Genomic DNA, 12,470 nt, shown 5'->3' with positions numbered 1-12,470 from the left:
CAGGTCTCCGTTGTTGCTTCCGACGTGACGCTCTGTTTCCGGTTGCGCACGCCGGCTCCTTACGCACGCGGTAGAAGAGCAGAGCGGCCTCCGGTCATCGTTGAGTAACGGACCATCCGATCCTCGTACAACATACTTCTTCCCAACCAGGACCTGCGCAGTCGCACCCGGCACTGATCTATCCTCTCACACGCACGGACTCAGCCGGTACTCTACACCATGCCGAAGAATAAAGGTGAGGCCCAGGGAAGCGGAGGCCCTGGGTGACCGTATAGTATAGGCAGCACCAGCGGGTGGTGGCAGAACATGACCCCAGTATACATTGTATATTATGTTTGTACTGTGGATCCTTGGGGTAAGTTTGTTCTATGTATGGCGTATGTAACTTGTGGCCTTCAATAAGAACCCTGCATATAACTTAATAACTAAGCCAGCGCTGTGACTTGATAAAGAGCTGCATTTTCCTAATGTGTTTGTCTTTCTAAGAGCATTTAAACTGCACATACATTGTCATAAAACCTGAATATCTTTGCACTAATCTTCTTGATGCATTGTATGTGTTTTGTAACTTAACTGCAATGCATTTTGCTGGTCATCAAGTAGAAGTGTAAGTATTTTTCCTGTGTCCTTGCAGTGTTATGGCTCATGTATATGTGGGCAATTGATCTCGATGGTTCTGTATTAAATCATAGTTTTACCACAAACTGAAAACTACATTTTGGATGGATTATAGTAGTATGTAAATCTGGTGTTTAAGCTATACAGGCAGTCCCCTACCACTGCTCTGCTAACCCCTGCTTGCTGAGTTGTTTTGGTCAACAACCAAGACAGTTGGGCAGCACAGTGGCCTAGTGGTTAGCACTTCTGCCTCGCAGCACTGGGGTCATGAGTTCAATTCCCGACCATGGCCTTATCTGTGTGGAGTTTGTATGTTCTCCCTGTGTTTGCGTGGGTTTCCTCCGGGTGCTCCGGTTTCCTCCCACACTCCAAAAACATACTAGTAGGTTAATTGGCTGCTATCAAAATTGACCCCAGTCTGTCTGTCTATGTCTATGTGTAAGTGTGTCTATATTAGGGAATTTAGACTGTAAGCTCCAATGGGGCAGGGACTGATGTGAATGAGTTCTCTGTACAGCGCTGCGGAATTGGTGGCGCTGTATAAATAAATGGTGATGATGATGATGATGACAGTGATCAGGTTGGGATAAGCAAGGGGAGTCCAGCAGAGTCTGTAGTTTCCTTCCCTATTGGACTTTAAGGGGCAGATTCCACTTGGCTATGTTAGTGTAGGATTAATGTGGTATTTTTAACCTGGATTTTTACTGGCAGTCCCTGAGAGGAGTGAGCAAAAATCAGTGTTAAAATTACTGTAATAACTAATACTGCACACATTTACTGTACTAACAGTAAGTGTGCAGGCTGAATTAAATTGGCTCCTAAGTATATATTTTTGGGGGCAAGGTGTTGTACTTTCAGTTTTTAGGCAGAATTATTGTTTGATCGTCATTGTGCATTGGTCCTGCTCTGTTTTTCCATCAGGTGACGTGCCTTATTAGCTTGGGTTGTTGGAATGTAAAAACAACTGTGACCTGCTTTTGAATCTATCATTTTGCAAGACTCTTTATGGCTTTTTGTTGACTCATTTTAGCGTTTCAGTATATAATAACATGGTGCCCCATTGCTCACATGTGAAATGGATTGTTCCTTTTTCAGAAGTACTTTGCTTAGTTTATACGTTGTTTTTTTTTCTTTTGCTGACACAAGCCAGTGCACAGAATGATTACAGTTCTGATGGACTTGTCTATATGTCCTTTAGAACTGTTAGTTAACACTTCCTTAAGAATAAAAGCAGCATTCGTCATACCGATCTATTGCTGACTATTTTAACGAATGATAAAGTTGTTTACATTCTATCATGGTGGTAGACTGTTAGCAGTTAAATGACCCTTCACTACATATCTCGAAGCCCTGTTGAGTATTGGGGTATTTCAAATGTTGAAATGGACAAGTAATTGTATTACACAGCAGCAGGATCTCAGTGTTTATCTTCAACATACATGAACCAAGAAGTGTAATAATTGGTGCAGAATAATGCATGGAGGTGCTAACAATGCAAATCGCATGATATACAAAAACAATTTAGCATGATTTGACGGATAATTGGTACATAGGCATAATTATAAATGCTTGGATGCAACTAATTGCATGGCATACAAGGACAATTAAGGATATGACAAGGTGACCGTGCAAGTGGAGAAGACAGAGTGGACAGACATTGGACATGGGGTAAAGGACCCTGCCTGTGAGAGCTTGAGTTCTATATGGAAGATATGAGACAGTAGTAGCAAATGTTACAATAGGCATGGTGGGGTGGGGGGGGGGGTCACTATGGTTTGGTCTGCAAGGTGTTGAGGCCAAAATGATGCATTTACACAATTTTGGAGGGTCTAGATTATGCAGAGGCCAAGATGTCGTGCAGAAGACTGGATGATATCGAGGCCTAGATGGTGTAGAGGTCTGCAACTGTAGGCAGGCATCCAACACATGCTCATTAGAGGCACCAGGTTGGCAACGCCCAATCTGCATATATGTGGGATTGAGTACCAGGACTTCGGATGTACGGGGAAGGGTATGGCCAGGATTTGGACACTGGACTAGGGTGCAGGATATGCTGTAAATGTAATCCATACTTGAGCTACAGTGTCTCATGCAGTGCAGTTCACATTCCTCTTGAAAGCAACCCATGGCCATCTCTATTCACCTGTACAGAGATGGAAAGAGGTCTCACTAGCAGTAGTTGAGCCATTTGATGGCTTGCTGTCCTCCAGGGCCTAGTGAGTCAGGTGTACGTGACCCCTTTACTAAAAAGGGCATCTGTGGTGGTCTAACTCAAGCTGGGCAAGATGCAAGGTGGCCAGACCCACTGGAAGACTCGTGTTGTGCATCCCTCCACGAAGACCCATTGGAAGTTCTTTAGTAAGACACAAGGCAAGAGCCACAAATGCCTGCATCCGCAAACAGGCCCTCTTGTACTCGTCTCCCGGTGTTGGTACTCTGCCGTCTCTCAGGAAGACACTGGCCTCCATTCCTCCCCGTGACTCTCACAGCCGGTGATGGGAAGTCTGAACAATGATGCGCTTTCCACAGGAAGGATAGTGTTGTGCCACAATCTCAAAAGATTTGGGAGTAGCTTCTGAGGCCGACATTGATGTGGGTGGCTGAGGCGATGCTGGAGTCAAGGTAGGCAGCAGGGTCCAAGTCAAGGAGCCGACTGCAATGTGTAAGGGACAGAGGTCTCCACTTGCTCTGTCCCATGGGTCAATGAACAGATCAGCACAAATGGACACTCATGTAAATTAGTGCCAAAACAGTGTTATGGGTGGTCGGATGGAGGACAGTTGTGGAGCCCAGTATGGGAGCTCTGTGGAGACCATCCTCAGCCCCTCCCTTAACCAAGTAATAGTGTAATGTAGCCCAATAAATAAGGAATACTAGTAAAAAGTTGTGTGTTTTAACCAATATATTGGGTTACCTATACAATTATGTTGGTGAACACCATTTTGTAGGTCATGAACTTATTCTAACACTTGGCATGATTGGTGTCCCTTCAGAAACGTGCATTAAAAATGTCAGGGTTATTGTTGCTTAATTGTTTTAAAGGTACTTTGAAAAGGTTCTTCTGCTCCATTCCTTTTTTTTTTTTTTTTTTTATCTCTATCTCGTGGCACATGAGCTCTTAGTTACTATCTAACAACCCCCCTTCCTAAGTTGATTCTAAAGTATATTACACTGGCTGATGATTGCTTGACTTCAGAACTGGTAATGATATGTTAATGTTCAGCCCTCTCCTGCTGAATTTTGTAATATACTGCTGAATTTCTGTTATGCCTACTGACTGTCACTGTAACAGATCCACAGGTGGTGGTAATTATTTCACTTGTCACCTGGATAACATGCACTTGTAAGTGAATTAATTACTGCCACCTATAGATCTGTTAGTGTCAGTCAGTAATGACTAAACCTGTGCTCCAGCAAGGAGATATGGAAAACCTGCACTGTTAAGGGGCCATTAGGCCTGGGTTTGGGAAACCCTGGTCTAGGTATAATTTAGATGTTTAGGATGGCTACATGTTAAGGACAGAGTATGGATGTAAGGCTCGGTCATACTTCCATGTAGTTAATATCTGAATTAGCCCAATATCGCCATATGGTCTAAAAATAACCATGATGCCCAATATGAACTCATACATGTTGATAAGTTATTGTAAGATGGCTTCTAATCGTCATATGTACCTGGTTATTTTCTGACTTAATATTCCCCAGTAATGCCAGCAATAAGCCTGTCTCTAGCAAGCAGCAAAGTTTACCTCTGGGTGATTTTGCTCCCGTTGTTTTCTAAAATCAGGACTTCCAAACCTGAAAGAATCTCTTTCACTTATGTTGTCCTTCATAATGTTTATACCTCAGTGTGATGTAGTTTGAACCCCTCTCCCCATTTGTCTAACTATGTACAAATAGTTTGCCATCATATATATTGTCACATTTCTGTTTAGGTAAGGGAGGTAAGAACAGAAGACGTGGTAAGAATGAGAATGAATCTGAAAAGAGAGAACTTGTATTTAAAGAAGACGGACAAGGTAAGAAATTCTGTTAATCAAGCAGTAATTTAATTTGTGCTAAATTAAACCTCCAGTTTAGTTTGTAAGTGTTATCCTGTGTCTTATGCAAAACGTTGTATAACTCTTACAGAAACCATTTCATGAAAGGTTTTGTTAAGCTCTCCATGAATGGTATTCTCTTAATGGAGAGCTATTCTAGAAATAAGAGCTACTAATAGATATTAAAAAAAAAAGTTGAATTGTCATTTATTGTAAGATGGAGGGGGGAGCTGGAGATACTATTTTGCGGCATTATTGGTTGAGTTTTGTTAAGGAGTATGGACTTAGTGTGTGTGTGTGTGTATAACTTAATGTAAACCACTTTAATATTGGATTGTACCTTCCCATACCCTGTAAACATGTTTTGGTATGTAAGATAGTTTTTATGGACTAATCTTTGGGGCTGTGTTTTTTGTTTCTTAACTGCCTTTGTGTTTTTCAGAATATGCTCAGGTCATAAAGATGTTGGGCAACGGCAGATTGGAAGCTATGTGTTTTGATGGTGTCAAGAGGTTATGTCACATTAGAGGAAAACTGCGAAAAAAGGTATGGGATTTTGTCCCCACTCCTGCTTCATATAAACAAACAAGTTAATCCGTGCATGATACTCATGCATTCTAGTCAAATCAAGCTACTTAAGGTGTTAAAAAGGTTCTTGTCATGCATTTGGGGCTAGGCCAGGCCTCCTCAGGGGAAGAGCGTTACTTCCCGACGTAAGCGCCCTTTTTTAATGTGGTTTTGTCCACATGTCACCACCTCATCATTCTTCTCCATCACCTCATCCTTCATCTTCATCGCCACATCCTTAATCTCCATCGTCTTACTGTTCTAAAACCTCTCGATACACAACGTTTCTGCTAAAAACCTTATCGCTGTGCTCAATCAGTCTTCCTTGAAGTGCAGTATTCATAACCTGCACTTTCACATCACTGCTTCTCCGTACTCGTGAAAATGCGGCATACAATTGTTCATGACCAAACACAGGCTCTGGTAAATAAATACCCACACGGTCAAGTGTTTGACCCTGTGACTTGTTAATGGTCATAGCAAATGGGGCCTTCAAAGGGAACTGCCACCGTCTTAGCTTAAACGGCACTCCTGTTTCGGATGGACATAAGTCAATCTGAGGTATCATCACCTTCTCTCCTTCAGCAGAGCCAGTCAAAACTTCTGCTTGTATCACATTTGTTTTCAGTGTTGTCACTACTAATCGGGTGCCATTGCACAGTCCTCTCAACATTCAGATTTCTCAATAGCATAATAATGCTTCCAACTTTCAAACTTAATCTGTGCCTTGGCATTCCGGAAGAAGTCAAGAGTTTGAGCCCTCAACTCGTAAATTAAGCCTTTACTACCCCTCCCAAGGGGGGTAAGGGGGATGATGGAAGTTAACTGACTTCACTATTATAATTTTTTTTGTCAAATGTCAGTATACCAAATTTCAGGTCAATTGGATGAGCCCTTTCTGAGAAAATAGTTTTTTCCACACACGCTAACACACGCCGCTAGGCTTATATGTATTAGATATGAACTTGAAGACTTTGTTTAAATTTGAGAGATTTTATGTATTAAGTCATTTTACATATATCTTTATTTTTTCTCTGAGAATTGTGCTCAAAACTGCTTTTTGTATTTCTCAGGTGTGGATCAATACATCAGACATTATATTGGTTGGCTTACGAGACTATCAAGTATGTATTTTATTTAACTTGTTTATTAATTGACTTATTGCTTACATGCATATATAAGCTAAAATCCATACAGCCTACTCTAACATTTTAACTCTTTGAAGCTTATAGTTGAGATATTTTATGCACCCATCAATAGGGTCCACTCATATTTTAAGAATTTTCCCTTATAATTTCTGCCCCTGTTTAAAACCAGCCTTTATTTTCTGTGCAGTCAAGTGCAAAAATATCTTATGTTTTAGTACTGGAGGAGATTATCAAGCATAACGTAGTCATGCCTTGTGCTGGCAGACTTCATTATATTATTAATTCCTTACTTGACGTGAGTACTTTAATTCTTTGCCACAACTAAAATACAAAATGCATGAAGATTAATTTAGTATTGATGGGGTGATTAATGTAATGACCACACAAATACGGCTTGAATGATGGTCATCCATGGACCTTGTAAATGGCCAAAAGGCTCAGTGTTGCTGGTAGCTTTAAATGTATGTTTTCTCCCCATAATTATAAAAACTTTAGTCACTATCTACCAGTGCTCATATGGTAAGATTAACCAGTAAGGTAAATGCAGCCTAACCCTAGCATCTCTTCAGTTTTATATTCATGATGACAGAATGAGCAATATAATGGGTATCCTAAACCAAACCCAGTGGATTGGTAAGGAAGTGTTGCCAAAAACAGACACCATGTCGTAAATAAAATGAAAACAATGTTTTTCTGTTTTTGTCTTTCTTGCTTTCAAAAGTAGTATCTATCAGTCAGTATTAATGTACTACACTTTATTTTTTTTACACCAGGATAATAAAGCAGATGTCATCCTAAAATATAACGCAGATGAAGCCAGAAGTCTGAAGGCATATGGCGAACTTCCAGAGCATGGTAATGTCGGATACAGTAAATGTATATCATGTGATACAGTTGGCCTTGGATATTCTCAACAATCTGATGTTTTCTGTTTTTGTTTAAGCTAAAATCAATGAAACCGACACATTTGGTCCCGGTGATGATGATGAAATCCAATTTGATGACATTGGAGATGATGATGAAGACATTGATGATGTAAGTGTTGGGTTTTGCTAGCGTAGGTGTTGTCTACAAATCAGTGCTGGGCCACAATATTAGTGTTAGCAGGTTATAATCCTGGTTGACTTTGCAAATATTTGCAAAGTGTACCTGTCCCCTACTCCCAGAGCAGCAGAAGTTTTGCGGGCTGAATTTATATTCATATTTATTTTTTTTTCCCCTCTGCAGATCTAAACGGAGAGAAGTTTATTCCATTCCATTTGCTGCAGGATCTAGTTTTGATGTGTTGATTTTTGAGTGAAGGCCTTCTGTTGAGATGATGCTCTCCCTCTGCTCCAACAAAAATAAAATATTGAGTTTTAAAATATTTATATTCTTTCAGTAGAGGTCAATGTTGGATATTCTGGAACATCTGAACGCTAAAATATTAAATGCCTGTAAAGGATGGTAATGTACAGCCTTTCAGTTTGGCATGCTGAATGTACTGTGTGGGGGTTTTTGTTTTTTACCTTTTTGTAATTATCATGGTTTTTTTTTCATTGTATTAAAACATTTTAGGATTTGTTTAGTTGGAAGATGCACCATCTCTTCGTTTGGCAATTTGAGACATATTATTTGTTGTGTTGCCATTATCCATCCAGAAAATGACTTGTGCTTCTGTTTTTACCATGTGACTAGTTTTATATACACCTTATGAAGAGAGCAAGCTCATCTTCCCTGATTTGTCAATTCCACTGCTGAATTTTGAAATTCTTTTAGACTGTTGTGTGAAATTTAATAATGCCACATTACCGAACTAGACAGTTGAAATACTAGGTGAGGCCTACCTACTGAACATATTCCCTTCATTTATCTATTTACTTTATAAATGGCTTTCTCCCACCAAATAAATGCTTACACATATGTTTCTCTTATGTTATTAAGAGCTTTATAAATAACTTGACTATACAGAAAGTGCTTTTAACATGCACTAGATGGCTTCTTGCACACCCAACAAGGGAAGAAGGTGCATTATTATGCATTACATATTAGATGGTCCTTGGGTGTTTTTCCCAGTTTGTAATGCATTTAGGTATATAAGATTTTTGTCTTAATTCAGAAACAATGTGGTATAATATTGGCAAGCTATAGAATGCTTGTGTTTGACCTAGGAAGTGTACTGCATATTTCTTACCTGCCAAAAACTGATTCAGTGTTTTTATTTCTTGCACCGTCTCTAATACAGAAAATACTTGAATTTGGCACTATATTTAATACACAGTTAGCTGAATTACATAGTTTCATCCCAAAGTCACTTAAATATATTGGCATTGGTGCATAAAACCTATTCTTGTAGCCAGACCTTAGCAGTGTTTTTGGTTGAGAGATAAGCTAGCAAGGATGTGATATCTCTGCTCGTATATATTAACTGTGTGCACAGTTTTTTTTTTTTGTTTTTCCCCCTTCTTTGATGTGCAAGTTCCTCTTGGGCTGCATAATATATAGTATGTGAATTAAATTGTGAACAGAATGATGGAAGATAAAACTAATAGGGCCTAATGTAAAATATTATAATGGAAAGATACCTTGTGACTTCTGAATGGAAACAAAATCATCCAAATGCATAATAAAGACTTGTGCTGATATTTTCTGTAGTATATTTTTTTATATAAATAAAAATGTATTTGCATATGGTGACATACATACAATTTATTTATTTTTTTTAGTTGTTTTTGTGTGCAAAAATCTTCCACTTATAGCTTTTTATCACGGCTTTGGGTGTGGTAAGTGTCAAACAAAGACACAACACTTAAGGATCTTTATTTGTAAGGGGTAGCCTAAAATTTGGGCTTAAATGGTTTTCAGAAACCTGAAAGGGCCATTCATGTCCATGTAATTCAGACAGTTGGTGAAGGCGAAAACCGCATTTGTGATTCCATGTGACTGCAGTAAAGAAACTGCCTTGCACATAGATATTACTATTTAACTTACACTTGAGGTATCCATTCTGAATGTGAACCCTTCCTAACTTGCCATTTAGGATCATACTAATAGCTTTTGAATCCTAGTAATTATAGTGGGCATCTGCAGTGTCTTGTCAAGGTGTAGAATAGTTTACATTATAAATGCAGATCCAGTGTGTGATGTAATTGTGTGCATCGTTATCGTGTAACATACTATGTTCAGGATATTTTGCATATCCAAACTTTTACAACCCCTTTCAATAGTTCTAACTGCTCTAGATGAGGTCACATGAAAAGTTCCTACTTTGCCAGTAGTATTGGTGTGCGTATTGCCCGACGTGCACTATTTTTTTTTGCTGCTGGTCCACAAGGGTTCCACAGTGCTGTACATAGGGGTGTTGGAACATACAACAAAATAAAAAGTACAAAAAAGTTTTTTATAAATATAAATCGTGACTTTGCATAAATGCAAAATTCCATAAGTAAGGAAAACACTACAATGATCTACTTAAGGATTTGTGCACATAGGCACAGGAAAAGCATTTGTGTGTGGTGGAAATTTTAAAATCTCCTTTAGGGCTCACTCTTTTGCATATTAGAATTGTTAACAGATATGTTAATTTCACCATTAAGTGGATGTTTATTATTGCCTAAATACAGCACCTGAGTTTTTCCCCAGTCTTTGTTTTGGGCTTTGTGGCTTTACATCTAACACTATATATCCTTCAGTATATTTCACAAATATTATACTAACTGGCTTGCTTGTATAAAACAAAAAAAATAATTACAAATTTACATAATATAAAGTGTAATGCAATAAAATTATATTGGCAAGTTTGTATATATTGGCTTATTTATATTCTGTAACTCAATCTTAATTTGATAAGTCGTGCTAAATAGCTAGTATTTGAAATATTGGTGTAAAAGGGGAGTTGGATCTAAAGCTTATTTAGAAATATATGCATTTTAATCTTAGATTTATGTTAAGCAGTAAAACTGTTTAATATTTACTGACATTATATGTAAATTGCTGAAGACAGATAACACATGGCCAGTCCCACCTGGCCATGTGAGTGTGAAAGTTAATCAAAACTGCCTGGATTTTTTTTTTTAGTAACTTTTTTTACACAAGCTGACCCTTTTAGTAAGTCTTCAGTTACTCCCTGACTTGTAATCACAACCTAATTTAGTCTTAAACACTGTATTTCAAACAATTCCCTGCATATATGTTAGGCTTAGTTTTCATAGCTGACACATATTTTAAGAATCTGAATATAGTACATTATTAAATATGATTTCATGGATCACAGTCACAATTCTTTTTGAATAAAAAATGGTGATAACAAATTGATGTTCAGAAGTGTCAGGGGGAATCAAAACCTGCCCCGTATACTTTTGCATAATCTGCTACCTGGGTTTGGAAGGTATTGGACAGTTCATCATTAAAAGACAGATTTTCCAAAAGGTCACCAAGTGCTTAAGAGATGAAAATTGTGTTGGGTGTGTTTTGTATGCTAATCTGTTTTTATTGTTTTTTTTATCCAACATAAATTATAGTAATGGGTTCTAAAAGTAACTTCTGGAACATAGCAGAGGTATGGCATTGAATGTTTTTTGTTTGTTTTTTTGTTTCCCCCATACACATTAAACATGATTACATAATGATTCCTTCGGGTTATACATTGTCCCTATAGGTTCATTGTAGGCTTTATATCTCATTGACACATTCTATCTGGCTTGTAATCAGTGGTTACAAGTGTATACCAAAGTCTACTCAACCATGGATTATGAAATGTATTGCTATGACCCATTATATTTCACAGAGGATTAAACGCTGAACTTGAAGATACCCAAATGTGGTCTTTTTTTAAGCAAGTAAAATTAATTTCGGCAATTCTTCTGTGATACCAGGCATATCTGAATGAAAAATTAGTCAGGTGCCATAGACAAGGAAGGTCTCTGAAGCATGTATCAAAATTCTAGTAAGTTTGATTGCTTACACAATCTAATCTGGACATTTTATCTGAAACATTTCATGTTTTAGGATTGATATACTTATTATGATATAATCTTGTCATAGTTTAAAAAAAAAAATATATATATATTATAAATAAAAACACTGGAAATGATCAGTAAATGCATGTATTAACGGTCACCTTGTGTTATATAAGTTCCCATCATGTCACCCCTGTCAAAATAATATCTGAGGTCTATAAAATCATCCTGGGTTTGGGATCTTTTTATAAGTGAGATGATTGTAAAATTGTTTTGTGTATGTGACTTTTGATTACCAATTTATAGATTTAAATCTGGATGTATTATATACTTGGTATGTTGCTTACTTAATTGCTGCATTTTATTAATAAAATACAAAGATATGAGCATATTGATACCAATGTGAAGATTTACAACACTAGCTCCAGATGACCACTACAAACACCTTCCCTCAATTCTTGTAACCAGCACTCCACTAAGAACAGCAATCTAGCTTGTGGCCTCACCTGGACTATTGTACAGCTTTCTTTACTCTGCAGTCAGCTCTTTGTGAAAATGTAATGTCAATCAGAACAAATTAGGTCACCTGTTTGTAGTCTTAAAGTTTTAAAGTTCTACAACACCTTTGCAGGAGCAAAGGTTTTGTTTTGAAATTCTCTGCTTTGAAGAAGACTTGTTTTGTTTGACACTGTCACGATTTCACCTTCTCCAATCCCTTGACTCTGGCTTCATCCATCACTAGTGTACAATCCTGTGACTTCAGTTTATACCTCGCTACCACTGCCCTCAGGACAAAGTGGCTTGGCCAGATGGGGGTGTCTCTAATGGCTACCCACAGCACTAACAACCAACAAAATGGAAAATAGTGGGTAAACCTTTACTATTGTACTGTCTATGTTTTTGTATATGATACAAGCGACTACCTGGGGGATGAGAATTTTTCTAAATATGAATGAGAGCTGCTGATAAATCAGATATTTTGCTTTAAAATTCAGTATAAGACTTATGATTAGAAGTTCAAATACCAACTAATCTTTGATATGATTAATCTGGCAAAGTTCTCTTTTTGAATTCCATTTGATTTAATATAATTGATAGGCAATGGGTTGTTCTAGCCCTTGGCTCCTTTCTGCTACATGCCTCAATAATTGTCTTTGCTT

The 12,470-nt window shown here is 37.9% G+C and overlaps 1 protein-coding gene across 1 annotated transcript; it reads left to right on the top strand.

Moving 5' to 3' along the window:
• Window positions 1–2: 2 nt before the first annotated feature.
• On the top strand, window positions 3–8,997 carry EIF1AX (eukaryotic translation initiation factor 1A X-linked). The gene is made up of 7 exons (XM_075196555.1): window positions 3–235; window positions 4,554–4,637; window positions 5,101–5,204; window positions 6,299–6,349; window positions 7,147–7,228; window positions 7,317–7,408; window positions 7,601–8,997. Exons 1-7 carry the CDS (start codon window positions 220–222, stop codon window positions 7,604–7,606), a joined length of 435 nt encoding a protein of 144 aa, XP_075052656.1. The 5' UTR covers window positions 3–219; the 3' UTR covers window positions 7,607–8,997.
• Window positions 8,998–12,470: the final 3,473 nt, after the last annotated feature.

This window comes from Mixophyes fleayi, chromosome 2 (genome assembly GCF_038048845.1).
Source record: "Mixophyes fleayi isolate aMixFle1 chromosome 2, aMixFle1.hap1, whole genome shotgun sequence".
In the NCBI taxonomy this organism is placed as follows: domain Eukaryota; kingdom Metazoa; phylum Chordata; class Amphibia; order Anura; family Limnodynastidae; genus Mixophyes; species Mixophyes fleayi.
The sequence above is the reverse complement of the archived record's forward strand: the minus strand, read 5'-3'. Positions and strand labels throughout refer to the sequence as shown.

What these genes read in the sequence shown, in the direction of transcription:
- EIF1AX (XM_075196555.1), top strand. An exon ending in GAGGAAAACTGCGAAAAAAG is followed by an intron (nt 5,205 to 6,298) that starts GTATGGGATTTT and finishes TGTATTTCTCAG; the next exon opens with GTGTGGATCAATACATCAGA. An exon ending in TGGCGAACTTCCAGAGCATG is followed by an intron (nt 7,229 to 7,316) that starts GTAATGTCGGAT and finishes TTTTTGTTTAAG; the next exon opens with CTAAAATCAATGAAACCGAC.